The 16388-nt window shown below is 49.9% G+C and overlaps 1 protein-coding gene across 3 annotated transcripts in view; it reads right to left on the bottom strand.

Moving 5' to 3' along the window:
- Positions 1-16388, bottom strand: part of GALNT18 (polypeptide N-acetylgalactosaminyltransferase 18) — a 488883-nt gene that overhangs the window by 135741 nt on the left and 336754 nt on the right. For 2 of the 3 annotated variants that reach the window (XM_085012065.1, XM_005661126.4), the window contains exon 10: positions 2463-2627. In XM_085012065.1, the coding sequence (XP_084868191.1) occupies positions 2463-2627 (165 nt within the window). Of the gene's footprint in view, positions 1-424; positions 2628-16388 lie in introns of all 3 variants that reach the window. The other variant, XR_014837270.1, reaches the window with a different exon arrangement.

The following is a 16388-nucleotide window of genomic DNA, read 5'->3' as shown; positions in this document are numbered from 1 at the left end:
AGAGAGGCCAGGGATCGAACCCACATCCTTGTGGATACTGGTTGGGTTAAGCTGCTGAGCCATGATGGGAACTCTCTGCCTTTCAATTTAGAGGAGGGGGAGGGGAAATTCAGCCCTGTGCTGTGTCACTCTGAGCCAGAAGCTTGGCGGGAGAAAGTGACAAAGGCTTCTGCCAGGCACAATGTGGGGTCAGAACAGGATGCAGCTGGGGCATCTGGGGCCCCAACAGTAGAGAGGGAGGTGGGAGGAAGATGTGCCCTGTATTCTAAACCTCAGCCCGGACTCTGATCTTCTTCTAGGGGCTCTTCCAACATTAGATTAGAAGTGATTAGAAGTTAAAAAGAGAGTTTAAGGGAGTTCCCACTGTGGCTCAGTGGAAATGAATCTGACTAGCATCCATGAGGGTGTAGGTTCCATCCCTGGCCTCGCGCAGCAGGTTAAGGATCTGGCGTTGCCATGAGCTTTGGTGTTAGTTGAAGATTTGGCTCAGATCCTGAGTTGCTGTGGCTGCAGTGTAGGCCCGCAGCTACAACTCTGATTCGACCCTGAGCCTGGGAACCCCCATATGCTGTGGGTGCGGCCCTAAAAAAAAAAAAGGAAAAGAGATTTTGAAGTAGTTTAGGAATAATAATAATAACAGTGAGCCCCTTGGGCATGTCATTTATCATCTTTGTGCCTCAGCTTCCTCATCTATGAACTTGGGTTGATGGTCTCCATCTAATCACACCCAGTTGTCATGACAAATAAATTGGTATATATCAGGTGCCTAGGAAGTGCATGACTGTTAGCTATTTCCTTACTGGACAGCCCTTTACAGTTTACGACACATGTCAAAGGTCATGGGGCAGGAAGGGGCAGGGCAGGGGTCACCAGTGCCTGGGCACCATTCCCTTGCATGAACCCCACACCTTCTACAGGCCCAGCCCAGACTTGGGGCTCAGATTGGAGCATCCTGTGCCCACCCTCCGATGGGCTGCCATCTGGCTCCCTGTACTGCCCCCAACATCTGCTTTTCTGGGCTCTCAAAGACCTAGTCTGGGCTCTCACTCCGGCTCTCCCAGTGGCCCCTAAATCTCTGACTTGTGTTGAACTTGCTGCTCAGGGATGATCTTCTCCATCCATCTAGGAGCCGACTGAGGGTCTCCCATAGGTGCAGCCGCACTTCCCCTCACCTGCAGGGTGAGGAACTGGACGTGAGGATTCGAATCAGGGTCGGGCCAACTGCACACTCTTCTGTGCCCATCAGCCTCCTCGAGGGCGGAAGCCGCCTGCTAGGAGGCTTGAGTCAGGGTCTCTGCCTGTCTGTCCTGTGAATATAGACATTCTGTTCTTGACTGCTCTGGAAGCATCCCCCATGTGCAGCCCCCAGCAGCTCTGATGCCCTAAAACCCTATGAGTCGCTCCCTGCCTATTGCGGGCCCTTTCCCTGGGAGGTGGGCATCTCTATCTGTGGGTGGGAACTCTTCCTAACCCAGCGATTCCTTAAGGGCCAGAGGCCTCTGGCCACAGCACTGATTCTCTTCAAAGCTGGGTCACTGCGGGCCATCTCCAGCTGGCATCTTTTTTTTTTTTTTTTTTTTTTTTTTGTCTTTTTGCCCTTTCTGGGGCTGCTCCTGCAGCATATGGAGGTTCCTAGGCTAGGAGTTGAATCGGAGCTGTAGCTGCTGGCCTACACCAGAGCCACAGCAACGTAGGATCAGAGCCATGTCTGCAACCTACACCACAGCTCACAGCAACACCGGATCCTTAACCCACTGAGCAAGGTCAGGGATCGAACCCGCAACCTCATGGTTCCTCGTTGGATTCATTAACCACTGAGCCACAATGGGAACTCCTCCAGCTGGCATCTTGATCCTGGGGCATCATTTTATGTGCAGATCAGGAAGTGCAGAGCAGGAAGATAAATATTGTCCTCAAAATGGATGGAGACAATGAAGGAAGGTTCTAGGGTCACCAGCGTGCAGACTGCCCTTCACGAAATGGCCCCAGACACTGCTCTTTGAGGAAAACTCATTCCCTACAGACTAAGGAGGAAGGCAGAGGGGATCACAGACCAGAGACCCCTCAGCACTGTGTGTACCTGAGGGAACCGGGCTTTGCTCCTTGAAGGCGCTTGCGCAGAAGAAATGTGAGATTTGAGGTCAGAGCCCTGAGTTTAAATCCCAGCCCTGCCCCTCTCACTGTGTCCCCAGGGAAGGGGACTCCCACCTCTGGGCCGGCCTCCTTATATCTAAAAGTTCAATAAAATGACCCTCAAACAACAACAATGACAACCATAATGATAACCTCCCTCGGCGCCAGTATCAGGAGTCAATGAGCCAAAGCAGAGGACACCCCTGGTGCATAGAGGGGCTGGAGTCGCAGCTTCCCCAGGGTCACAGGGACCCGCTCCCCCTCCCTCCTTGGCCCTGGCCTCTCTCCCCAGTTCCCTGGCTGCTGCTCCTCCGGGCTTGGGCTGGTACCTGAGAGAACTGCCAGTGGAGTTTCATCCTCTTGGCTTTGGCGTAGCTGCACTCGATGAGCCTCGGCCGGCTGTTGACGTCTACCAGGCACCGGTTGTCATCGTCGTCGACGGTGGGGCTCAGGATGCCCACGTGGATCTGCTGACTGCTCGTGTAGTACACGTTCTGGGGGTGGGTGGGGGGGAGAACCAGGTCAAACGCTAATGACCAGAGAGATGGGGAGGGTAAGAGGGGCATCTCCCTGGGGCAGCGGGTGAAGAGACCACGATCCAGTGGCCTTCAAATAATTTCCTGCTGCAATGGACAAGAAGAGACCCCTTTACATTACGATTCCGTATAGTGTCTGGTCCATGCGTACAAGGGGAAGAAAATTTTCCAGAACTCCAACTTAGCCTTACTATAGGCAGTGCTCTCAATTTTCTATTCTATTCTTTCGTTGAAAAACATTGGTCATAACCTTTTAAATTGATTTCATCACCAACAGTTTAAGAATACTGCTTGAATCCATAATTTTGCAGGCTTGCTGACTTCCTCCATATTTTGTACAAGCTGTAGTACTTGGCTGAGAGTTAAAGAGCGAAAGACACTGGCCGCGCCTTAGGGAGCTCAGAGTCTTGTGGGAAGGGAGATGTGTAACAGGTAATTTCCATCCGCACTAAGACTGGGCAGAGTGGGAGTGGGCCAGCTTTTACTTAGGGCCAGGCGGCACCTACCGGGAGCTTTGCAGGGTGCTGGGAGGTTCCCTAAGACAGCCCCGTGGTTCGATGTTTCGCCAGGACTTAGGAGACTTGGGGTATAGTTGCACTCAGCACTATGATTTATTACAGTGAAGGGACACAAATCCAATCAGCAAAGGGAAACGGCATGTGGGGCAAAGTCTGGCGGAAACTAGGTACAGGCTTCCAAGGTCCTCTCGCAGCGGTCACAGAGAATCCTCAGGATTCCCCAGGAAGGAGCTGAGATCACGCATTGAGGTGTCTTGATCAGGGAAGTTCTTAGAGACTCAGCGCCCAGGCTCCTTTGGTGGGTGTGGTCACCTAGGCATCCTCTGCCTAGCACATAACCAAATCCCAGACTTCCAGGAGAGCAGGTGTTCAGTACAAACCGTTTTATTTGTACAATCAGTGTGGGTACAGTGAGCCACTCTTACCATCTGTGGGAATGGTGGGAACTGTCCTGAAATCCCAGTTCCCAGTTGCCAGCCAAGGGCTGACCTTGTAAGCAGGTAAGCAAGACTTTCAAAGGAGAGCAGTCGGACTGCCTTTTTTTTTTTTTTTTTTTTTTTTGTCATTTTAGGGCTGTACCCATGGCATATGGAGGTTCCCAGGCTAGGGGTCGAATCAGAGCTACAGCTGCCGGTCTACACCACAGCCACGGCAACTCAGGATCCGAGCTGAGTCTGTGACCTATACCACAGCTCGTAGCAACGCCAAATCCCCAACCCACTAAGCATGGCCAGGAATTGAACCCGAGTCCTCATGGATACTTGTCAGGTTTGTTAACCACTGAGCCACCATGGGAACATCCAGGCTGCTTTGTAACACTTTTCTTCTTTTTTTCTTTTGCGCAAAGGGTCAGAGTGTCTGGAAACAACTCCGCAGTTGTAGCGCAAAAACAGCCATAGACAATACACAAATGCATGACTATGTTCCAGTAACACTTTATTTTCAGGGATCAGGCCTGGCTCTGCTCCTATAGGAAAGCCATATGACCCTTGGCCTTCAAAGTTTTCAGTCTCCCCCAACCTCAGGCAGTGGTTCCCAACAAGGGCTCTGAGTGGCCAGCCACAGGGTCTGTGAGCTCTGCTCTGTATTACTAATGAAATTAACATCCCATCTATGATTAGGCTGCATGGATGAATCAAGATATCACATTTCTCTTCTCTGCTTTAGGTTTGAATTCAGGGTCGGCCCTCTTGTTATGCTGATCTATTCAAAGCTTCTCAATGGTAAATATTTTTGATTAAGTTCTTTTTTTATAATGATTTCTTCTTTTGTCTTTTCTAGGGCCGCACCTATGGCATATGGAGGTTCCCAGGCTAGGGGTTGAATTGGAGCTGTAGCTTCCGGCCTACACCAGAGCCACAGCAACACTGGATTCGAGCCACGTCTGCGACCTACACCACAGCTTACAACAATGCCGGATCCTTAACCCACTGAGCAAGGCCAGGGATCGAACCCACATCCTGATGGTTCCTAGTCGGATTTGTTAACAACTGAGCCACGATGGGAGTTTTTTATAATCCTTTTTATAATGATTTTTACTTTTTCCATTAGAGTTGGTTTACAGGGTTCTGTCAACTTTCTACTGTACAGCAAAGTGACCCAGTCACGCATACACACATACATTCTTTTTCTCACATTATCCTCCATCATGTTCCATCAAAAGTGACTAGATATAGTGCCCAGTGGTATACAGCAGGATCTCATTGCGTTTTCACTCCAAAGGCAATAGTTTGCATCTACTAACCACAGATTCCCAGTCCATCCCACTCCCTCCCCCTCCCCCTTGGCAACCACACGTCTGTTCTCCAAGTCCACAGAGTTTCTTTTCTGTGGAAAGGTTCATTTGTGCCATGTATTAGATCCTAGATATAACTGATATCATATGGTATTTGTCTTTTTCTGACTTACTTCACTTAGTATGAGAGTTTCTAGTTCCTTCCATGTTGCTGCAAATATTTTTGATTAATTTCAAATGGTAAAAGGAAATTTTTTTTTGGCCATACCTGTGCATATGAAAGTTCCTGGGCTATGGACTGAACCCGTGCCACAGTGGTGACAACACTGGATCCTTAACCCACTGAGCCACTAGGGTACTCCAAGGAAGTATTTCTTGTTTCAGTAAAAGAGGGTGATTGGTGATTGACAAGGGCTTTTAAAACATGGGTGTGGACAGTGAGACACCAACATCATATGCTATCACTTACATGTGGAATCTAAAAAAAGGACACAATGAACTTCTTTGCAGAACAGACACTGACTCACAGACTTTGAAAAACTTATGGTTTCCAAAGGAGGCAGTTTGGGGGGTAGGGGTATGGAGGGCAATGCTATAAAATTGGGTTGTGATGATGGTTGTACAACTATAAATGTAATAAAATTCATTGAGTAATTTAAAAAAACAAAAAAAAAATAAAACATGGGTGCAAGGTATAAAGTGGATAGCATGGTGAGAAGGGCAGTGCTGGCGATGAGGGTCCGGAAAGGTGGTCCTTTGGGGGCGTGTTCTCTCTGAACTTCAGAAGTCCAGGGAGGGAAGGGGTGGAGAAGCAGACAGGGTCACCCTGCAGACATAACAAGAACTTTAGGCCAGTCTATCAGCCAAGGCCTCAATAGCAGACAGATGGCACACTCAAGGGAAAGGCAGCCAAGGAGGGCGTGATAAAGGCATGGGTCTCAATGGTGCAGCTATAGAGTAAGGGAGCCACAGGGACAATATAGTTCCCTGGGCTGGTAACACGGAGCTATTACCACCTAAAGGATGAGAGGAGAGAGCAGGTACCAGAACCTGTAAGAGAGAAGTTGTACACAGTGTGTTGACTTACAAGAAGGGTTCAGGGAGGGAGAGATTTGGGGGTGATAGGGAGCAGTAGTTAATAAACACCCCAACATCCCCTTCCCTTCCCTACTCCATTCTTCTGCTGGGTCAACCCATCGGCAGAACCCAGCTGGAAGCCAGGGAACACGGGAGCCCATGGAAATATTCTGTAAAGTCTACCTGGTAGAGTAGAAGGCAAAGGATGGAGAGTGGCTGTGGAGAGACAGAGGGAAGACACTCATTACAGCGGGGACCTACTCTCCAAGGTAACCTTACAAGTTAGCAGGTTTGGTGAATCCACAGAAATGGACATCAAGACTCTTAAGGTGGCTGATTCTTCCCTTAGGAAAGAGGAAGGGTCATAGGGACCAAAGTTCTGAGCAGAGACCAAATGTAGACTGTCTAGCTTCAACGTGGAAAGGGGACCAGAACACAGAGGCAAGGGGAGCCACTTCAACACCTAAATTGAGGAAGAGGTGGGCTTCTCATCAGAATCCTGAGACCATCCATTGTGGGGCCTGGGTTTCTGGTTCACCACCAAGAAAAGCTGATGACCTGCTGTGGCTTCCAGTTTATGGGCACTGAGGGAGAATTTGCTGACTGATAGGATTTAGGAGATTAAATATTCCTTCCATCCATCCCTCCATCTACCCATCCAGCCAACAACAAGTGATCTCTAAGTTGGGTCCTAAAGATACACATGACAAAGCCATGGTTTCTTGTCCTAGATGATCCAATAGTCAAGCTGGGGAAACGTGACTATATGGGGAAACAAATCAGAAAATAATGATCCTGATCATGCTGATATGGGAACTGACCCTGCCTCTTCAAAACAGAAATAAAAATTCACCACTTCCAGAAAGCCTTCCCTGAATATGCCAAAGGGTGGGTCCTCGGTCTGCCACCTGAGCAAAGGTGCCCGGCTACTGACATGCCCTTGGGTTGAAGGCATGAAGCTCTCTCCTCAGGGCAGTGGAGAAATTCCTCACCTGGCAGGCTCCTGAGTGGGGTGACAGGAAAGCCAGCCACTGGCACCCCTTCCTTCATCGCTGTCATCAGGGCCTGGCTCCCATCTCCAGGGTGGGCTCTGCAGACACAAGCTGCCGCCCAGGTAATAGCTACAATCAGCTTGATCCATTTAGCTGTCCTGAAGTGCTTGGAGGAGATGTTCTGAGAGACTTACTATCTGGTGCAGCTGTCATCAGAGCGGTTTACTGCTCCAGAGTCTGGGAGAAGCATAATCAGGACAGACAGTTATGTGTTATTTAAAAAGCAAACAACAAAGTGGATTTTTAAGTGGGGTAACCACAAACTTGGTAGATTCAGCAGGTAGATTCAGCAAAGAGGATTCTCTTGTCACTTGACACCTCAGAAGCCCAGCCAGTGGTGGCTTGAATCAATAAATGGCCTGAGCACAAAAGAGGGAAACAGTTTTGTACAAGATACCCCACTTCTAGCGCCTGCAGGCCCAGATATGCCTTCTGAGCAATGGGGAACCTGTAGGTTTAACAAGGTTTAAATGACTTAGAGTTGCTGTTCACACAGAGGCTATTTGGAAATGACTGGAGACATTTTTGGTGGGTGATGGGGTTGGGAGGAAGGCTGCTTCTGGCGTCTAGTGGGGAGAGGTCACAGGTGCCACTCAACATCCTATAACGTACAGGAGAGCCCCCCGCAGCAAAGAATTATCCAGCCCCGAGTGTCAAGAGTACCGCCATTGAGAATCCCTGCCTTAGATGGCTAATAATGCTGCTGAAACATTTTTAGCTCTTACTATGGGCTGGACATGAAGTGTTGTGCATGCTTTATCCCAGGGAATCTTAATAGCAACTCTATGAGGCAGGTGCTACTATTATCCCCGTCTTATGAATGAGGAAACTGAGGCACAGAGAAATGAACTTGTCCAAAGTTGCACAGTGGGACAACAGTAGTTGAGATTTAAACTGAAGCAGTTTGGAGTTCCCTTCATGGCTCAGTGGTTAACAAACCTGACCAGGATCCATGAGGATGCGGGTTCAATCCCCGGCCTCACTCAGCGGGTTAAAGATCTGGCGTTGCTGTGGGCTGTGGTGTAGGTCACAGACACGGCTTGGATCTGGTGTTGCTGTGGCTGTTGTGTAGAGGCCGGCAGCCGTAGCTCTGATTCGACCCCTAACCTGGGAACTTCCATATGCTCTGGGTGCGGCCCTAAAAAGCAAATAATAATAATAATAAATAATGATAACCATAATAAATAAAAAAATAAATTGAAGCAGTTTACATCAGAACTGCACCTGTCACCTTTCACCCCACTCGCCTACCAGCATCTGGTCACTCCAGCTCCAGGAGCCAGACAAACTGGAGTCAGGGGAGCTGGCTTGGAAACTTCCACTGTGATCTCTTCCAGCTGAGAGGGCGCCTGGACTAAGGGGAGCAGCCAAGGGCTGCAGGAGCCTTGACTACAAGGCCTATGATACAGATGGTACAAAATGCTAAGATAGCAACATCTTTCCTGTAACTCACATCAGAGGAGGAGGGCGAGCCATTATCCTATCTGTGGATGTTTTACAAACTCCCAGGGCAGAGAAATGATATCCCTGACCCCTCAGCTCTTCCTCAGCAGCAAATAATTGCTTCAGCTCACTCTCCGCTCAGCCCATGCAGCTCAGCAGGGTTACAAACCCCAAATCCTGGTGTTTCATTCTGATGCTTGGGAAAGAAAGAGAAAAATCCCCTGCGAGGTAAAAGGACAAGACATCAGTATCTCAGGTCTCACAGCTGGGGTCAGGGCAAGGACCCATAGCTGAAGGGAAGAGGGCCTCCCAGCAAATCAGGAACGTGGAGCAAAATGGAGTTGGCTGGACTGCTTCATAGCCAAGCTGGACAGCCAGCCAGAGACCCCATGGTACCCTTGGGTTACACTCCTGCCTTCAGGGCCACAGGGCCAAAGCCGGGCAAAGACCCCCAGCTTGGAGGTTCCCCTTGCTCTCTGACCTCATCTCCTGGACAAGCAAGGGCCCCCACCCCACAAGACCCAGGTGGTCCCCCTGCCAGGTGGGCCTAGCACCCTGTCTCTACTTGGCAGGCTTGGAGGGGGACCTGCCTCTGTTAGAAACTGTGGTTCAGCCTTCACAGGCTCTAGCTGTCCCTGGATCAAACATCACCTCACCGACAGAACCAGCTGTTGGGGGTGGGAACACCTCAGGAAGGGGAGGGTGAGAAGAAGACAAACATAATTTTTGGTACACTTGCACAACAGGTATCTTCAGCTGTAACGATGAGGAAACTAAGGCTAAGATGATTTAAAAACCTTGCCAGGTGCATGGGCAGGTTGCTTCTGTCTCTCCTCCCTGACTAGGGGGGAGCCTCAGGGAAGGCTTGGCAGTTCAGGGCCTTCGTCCCACTCCTTGGGCCCAGCAGCCCAGATGGTTCTCCCCACAGCCTGGGCTGTAGCTGGAGACCCACCTCTCATGCTGCCCCAAACCCTCAGCTCAGTTGTCCTTCAGAGCCAGCAAGGGAACTGCTGGTCGTTTCCATCAGGTTGTTCATACTGAGTCCCAGGGGTTCAAGAAGAGAGCCCTGAGAAGAGACAGGTCTGGGAGGACGGCCTGGTAGGTGGGGTTCTAGGGCCCCTCTCCCAGCCCAGCCAGGGCAGATCTTCCTTTTATTTGGCTTTCACCTTGCATTTTCCTTGAACAAAATGTTACTAAGTATTTACAAACAAGTTTGAAAATGACGGCTCTGAACCCTAAGACCTTCCTTCAGGAGGAAGACATTAATGCCTAGTAAACTTTCATCAGACAAAACTTTCCTTAAAAAAGACACATGCACCCACACGTTCATTGCAGCACTATTCACAATAGTCAAGACATGAAAACAACCCAAATGTCCATCGACAGATGATTGGATTAGGAAGATGTGGCATATATACACAATGGAATACTACTCAGCCATAAAAAAGAACAGAATCATGCCATTTGCAGCAACATGGATGGAACTACATACTCTCATCCTGAGTGAAGTAAGTCAGAAAGAGAAAGACAAATACCATATGCTATCACTTATATCTGGAATTTAATATACGGCACGAATGAACCTTTCCACAGAAAAGAAAATCATGGACTTGGAGAATAGACTTATGGTTGCCAAGGGAGAGGGGGAGGGAGTAGGATGCATTGGGAGTTTGGAGCTAATAGATGCAAACTATTGCCTTTGGAATGGATAAGCAATGAGATCCTGCTGTGTAGCCCTAGGAACTATGTCTAGTCACTTATGATGGAGCATGATGATGTGAGAAAAAAAATGTATACATGTAAGTGTAACTGAGTCACCATGCTGTACAGTAGGAAAAAAAATTGTATTGGGGTAATAACAATTAAAAAAATAAATAAAAATACAGGTACATTAAAGAAAAAAAACTTTCATCAGCTTAAACTCAACCATTTGGATGAATAGCTTTAACTTCCTCTCCAACCTCCTCTGGATCCCCAGACCCTTGTCTTCTTTAATATGGTCAGTTTACATATTTTTGTTTGTTTGTCTTTTTAGGGCTACACCCGCAGCATATGGAGGTTCCCAGGCTAGGGGTCCCATCGGAACTATAGCCTCTAGTCTACACCACAGTCATGCCAGATCCAAGCCGCATCTGCCACCTACACCACAGCCCATGGTAACACCGGATCCTTAACCCACTGAGCGAGGCCAGGGATGGAACTTGCATCCTTATGGATGCCAGTCAGATTCATTTCCGCTGAGCCACGACAGAAACTCCCAGTTTACATATTTTCTAGTCATTCTATCCTCTGTTCTATCCAGACCCCCACACCTACATCACCATACCTTAGCCTCTTGGGAAAGTCTGGCGCCCTCCCCACGCTGAGCAGAGGCTGAGATAAGGTTATTGGGGGATGGGCAGGGGGAGAAGGGAAGAGGGCCTCCCAGCAAATCAGGACCGCCGAGCAAAATGGGGTTGGTTGGACTACTTAATAATACATTTTCAAGGTACAACAGAAGGGCCGGCTCTCTTCCAAACAATGGCATGTGGATTTTGAGCAGCTTTATTTCCTCCATTAAGGGATGTTTCCTTGGCAACACTGCCAGCCTATTGAGTAAGTGCCCTTGAAAAAGGAGGTATCTTAGAGACAGAGACACTCTTTCGAGGGGAGATGGGGTGGCAGTGGTGGGATTTGGCTAAAACCTTCTTCAGTCTGGAGAATGAGTGGGTGGAAGAGAGAGTGCTATAGAGGGTACTCTTTACAAGAGGTTCTGGAACAGAAAAACAACTCTCTTCTCAGTGCACTTCCATGGGGAAAAGTGACCCAGGATGAGGTGAGGTCTTTGTGATCATTTCTTTGGGTACTTGGAGGGGATCTGGACCATGGAGGATTGTTGCAGCCCAGGAATTAAGAGCCCAGCTCTCTGTGGGAATGGGGATCATACCAGGGGAATGACACCGTCTAGGGGTTGAAAATCACACATAATTACGAGGGGTGACTGCAAAGTGTCAGGATGAGGGCAGGGGGTTGGGGGTACTCTGGCAAAGATCACTGAAGGGAGAATCGACCTGCAGGCTGGAGAGCTTCCTGGAGGAGGCAGTGTGCACTGGGAGAGGAGAAAGATCTGGGAGCAAATGAAATGGGAGAGGGCAGAGGATTCAAAGGACACGGTCCTAAAGGCAGTTGAGCTCAGGCAGTGCTTGCCACCCTGGCAGCATATTAGAATCATCCAGGGAGCTTTAAATTCTAGAAATCACAGGCTTAGGGGTGACATCGAGGCACAGGTGATTCCAGTGTGCAGCCAGGGTGGAAAACCAGGTGAATTAAGGGGACTCTGGCAGCCTAGAGAGGGAATATAGGAGTAGCACCTGAATTCCAAGCCACCCTCTCATCGTGGGGCGCAAGACGGATCTCTCCGAAAGGCACTGTTTGTAGGACTCTGATGAGGGTGGCTGAGAGGTTAGCATGCACGACTCTCTTGGACCACAGGTCTCAAAGTGTGGTCTCAGCATCATCTGGAAAGTGTTGGAAATGCACATCTTTAAGTCTGACCCCCAACCTGCTGAATCAGAAACTCTGAGAGTAGGATTCAGGAATCTGGGTTTCCACAAGCACTCCAGGTAAGTCTGATGTATGTGAGGGTTCGAGCATCATTGGTCCAGGAGAAATGTAGTCTCGGGGGGCTTCCCGGTCAGCTGAACCTGGGTCTCTACTTGGCACGCCCCCCCCCACTCCCCGCTGCCAATCTCACTGCCTGGCTGGGGCCACTCTGAGTATTGGTTTCTTGACCTGTAAAATGCAGTTGTGCGAATTAAAATCCTGATAGCCCCTAGTCTGGTGGCAGGGACTACAGGGCAGGAACAAGGCAGGCAGGGCCAGAGGGTGAGGAGAAACCCCATGGTGGTGCTGCTGCTGGTCCAGCTGCCCTTCCTAAAGCCCTTTACCCCTGGGAACCCCTCCTGAGTCTGCCCGGCCAGTAGGCCTATGGGGAAGGACTCATGGAAACAGCAGGCAGTGTGCAGGCACAGTGGGGGGCAGGAAGAGAAGGAACAGGGCTACATTTTCATAAATGTTAATTTCTGAATGGTGACTGTGACATCTGCAACGTGCACCAGAAATGGCCATTGGCCTCTTTACCAAGAATGAACTGTTGGCGCCGCGGCAGGCAGGGCAGCCTGATTTAAGGCTTTGGTTACTAGTCATTAACCCCTTGTCACAGAGGTTAGTTACCAGGCTGAGGGCCCCAGGGCACTGATGCTAAATCAGCAATGCACAGGAGTCATTTTCAAAATGGTCTTAAGGTCACTAACCACAGGACCAGGTACATATAGGGAATGGAACCATTATAAATATTCTCTTTGGGGAACTGTGAAGGGGCACACACGTGGACAGCAAGGTCCCTAGCTCAGGACTCCCCTTGGTGTGCCCATTTCCCTGGGTGGGGCGGGGGGGTGGGGAGGAGCAGGCAAGGCTAAACACTTGAAACCCCTGGGTCTGGAACTGGCACTCAGCCCCCAGGCAGCGGTCCATCCAGTTTAATTCAGCCAACACTTCCTCATGTCTCCTAGGGTGTGGGCCTCAGCTAGGCGCCAGGGAGCAGAAAGGAGCCAGGCAGGGCCTCCCTCGAAAGAGAAGCTCTCAGCAGGAAGGGGAGACAGCCACCTGGCCAGGCTGAGTGCAGACTAGGAGCAGGCCAAAGTGGGGGTGCCGGAGCTGGAGTGACAAACTCTACCCGGGCTGGTCAGTGAGTGATGAATTTCGAGAACAGCCGAGGAGAGCCGTTTGCCCAGATGACTGAAAAGGACAGGGGCCCTCTGGCAGAGGGAATGAGATAAGCAAAATCAGAGGCTTGGCACTGCATTGCCACTTGAGGAAAGAAAGTGCCTATGGGGGAGTTTCCATCTCGGCGCAGCGGAAACGAATCTGACTAGGAATCATGAGGCTGCAGGTTCGGTCCCTGGCCTTGCTCAGTGGGTTAAGGATCCAGAGTTGCAGTGACCTGTGGTGTAGGTTGCAGACACGGCTCAGATCTGGTGTTGCTGTGGCTGTGTAATAAGCCAGCGGCCACAGCTCTGATTGGACCCCTAGCCTGGGAACCTCCACATGCCACAGGTGTGGCTCCCAAAAGACAAAAGACACACACACACAGAGGGAAGAAAAGAAAGTGTCTATGGGGGTGGGGAGGTGAGGCTGGACTAGCAGCTTGGGTGCTACAGGGTTTGGACAGCAACCTGCTGGCTGCAGGGAGATGTGACTTCAGATTAATGAGCCTTGCTTGTTGGCACATCTCAGAGTCTTCAGAGTCAAAAACATTCAAGGGTCCTGGAAGTGAGCTGGGGTGAGAGGAGACTCAAGCTGCTTGGCAGGCCTGTCTGGAAGAGTTCAACTGGGGCCCTGCAGGGCAGCCAGGAAAAAAGTAGAGCTTTGGACTAGGCATGGTCTCTGAACACAAGACTAAATAGAAAAGGCTAAGCTATGCCTGATTTCTGCCTCTCACTGCGCCCCTGAACTGGGTGGCAAAGGGGAGCAGCTGTGGGCACTTTTGCTGGGCTCCAAAAAGTCTTCCTTAGATTCCCAGCTGTCTGTGTGTTTTCCTGTTTCATTCCAGGCCTTGTGCCTGTAGCACAGGTGTCATCTTTCCACCACTGCCTGTGGGGCTGTAGCCCCAGCCAGCCCTATCAGCAACCCTAATCCCCCACCTTGAGCTGTCTGCTCTTTCTGTGTCTGCTGCTATCTCCTGGGCCTTGTGTCCCTCTGAGCCCTGTGGCCTCAGGAGAGAGTCACCCTGGCCCTCCTATGTGGAAAGCAGTGAGAAACCAGAGATAAACCAGAAAAGATGGCTGCAGGATTTTTGACGCTGAGAGTTTTATTTGCTTTCTTGGAATGGCATCTTGCCTTAACCCCAGCCATATGAGTAGGCCTGTTCTACAGACTGGCCAATCAGAGTATCGCATTGACTTGGCCCAGGGTTGGTTCCAAGATAGTCATGTGACCCAGTCTGGGCCAATAAAAGCCCTGGATTTTCTGTTTGTGGGGGTCAAGCTGGAAGGCTCTAAGCCCAGAGTTACCTACTGCCATTTTTCCCTCAGGTAAATCAGGGAAGCCCCTTCCCCCTTTACTATAGAAGAGACTAAAGTTTACATATAAAGGGAACCAGAGTCAAATGGTGATGGGGGGCGGGGTACAGGGAGAGAGAGAAAGAGAGTTTGGTGATGAGAAAGAAAGTGTCATTCAAGCCCCTGGATCCAGCCCTGCCTGAAGCCAGAACAGACCTGGACTTGTCAGTTACATGAGATGATAAAATTTCTTTTGCATTTAAGTTAGCTTGAGGTGAGTTTCTGTCTCTTGCAACCAAGAGGTTTTTTTTTTTGTTTTCTTTTTTTGCTTTTTACGATCGAACCCATGGCATATGGAAGTTCCCAGGCTTGGGATAGAATCAGAGCTGCAGCTGCTGGCCTAGGCCACAGCCACGGCAGTGCAGGATCCAAGCTCACCTACACCACAGCTCACAGCAACGCCAGATCTTTAACCCACTGATTGAGGCCAGAGATTGAACACGCATCGTCATGGATATTAGTCTGATTCGTTTCCGCTGAGCCACAATGGGAACTCTCCAAGAGTCTTGACTAATACAGAACATAGAGGAGACATTCCAGAATGCCAATGATGATGACGCAAAAGGATCATTGAGTCATATAGCCTAGTAGTCCTTAAGCACAGAGTGAATATCATGTGTGTATAAGGTTTATTCATTCATAAGCAAGTCACTCTTTTTTTTTTTTTTTTGTCTTTTCTAGGGCTGCTCCCGAGGCATATGGAGATTCCCAGGCTAGGGGTCTAATCGGAGCTGTAGCCACCAGCCTATGCCAGAGCCACAGCAGTGAGGGATCTGAGCCGCGTCTGCGACCCACACCACAGCTCAGGGCAATGCCGGATCCTTAACCCACTGAGCAAGACCAGGGATCAAACCTGCAACCTCATGGTTCCTAGTCGGATTCGTTAACCACTGCGCCATGATGGGAACTCCAGCAAGTCACTTGTTTTAATAAAGTACTGAAGTTTGTGAACATCTGACTTTTTTTTTTTTTTACAAGGTATGGAAATATCTCACTCATTTGCATGCCAGTATGCTTTCTTTAGGGGGTGAGAAGCTAGTAAGCTTGGGGGATCACATAGCCCCTGGGAGCGGGATGAGTATCTGAATATTAACCATCGTGTGGGTGTAAGTGGAGGAGTTGAGGGCTGCAGAGGAGGCCAAGTTATGGGGAAATAAGATTGATGTTGGGCCAGGATAAGATAAGGAACAGGTGCCCTGGACTGGGGCTGTTGGCTGAGCCCCTCATTTTCTTCAGCCTCTGCTGTCTGTCTCAAGGGAGCAGTGTCCTGGCCTGGGCCTTGGCCTTGGCCCTGGATCCAGGTTCTGCTGCTCCCACCATCCTTCCCTCATTCCTCCTGCTCTCTGTCTGCACCCAAACCTGACATAGGTGGCTGCCTGGGTGGCTCTTCCCAGCAGAGCCCTGATACTGGGGCTGGAAATGAAAACCACCTCAGGCAGAAACACACTGCCAAAGGACAGACCACAGAGGAGGCCCCATCAATAGCAATGGCTGGGAGTTCCTGTCGTGGCGCAGCAGAAATGAATCCGACTAGGAACCATGAGGTTGCAGGTTCGATCCCTGGCCTTGCTCAGAGTGATAAGGATCCGGCATTGCTGTGAGCTGTGGTATAGGTTGCAGACGCAGCTCAGATCTGGTGTTGCTGTGGTTCTGGCTTAGGCCGGCGGCTGCAGCTCCGATTTGACCCCTAGCCTGGGAACCTCCACATGCCTCCATATGTAGGTGTGACCCTAAAAAGCCAAAAAAAAAAAAAAAAAGAAAAAAAAAGGAAAAAAAAATCAATGGCTGGCATGATG

This window comes from Sus scrofa, chromosome 2 (genome assembly GCF_054392235.1).
Source record: "Sus scrofa isolate SSC_HxYL_T2T_F1_AM1 chromosome 2, Sscrofa_HxYL_maternal_Yorkshire_Landrace_v2.0, whole genome shotgun sequence".
Classification (NCBI taxonomy): domain Eukaryota; kingdom Metazoa; phylum Chordata; class Mammalia; order Artiodactyla; family Suidae; genus Sus; species Sus scrofa.
The sequence above is the reverse complement of the archived record's forward strand: the minus strand, read 5'-3'. Positions and strand labels throughout refer to the sequence as shown.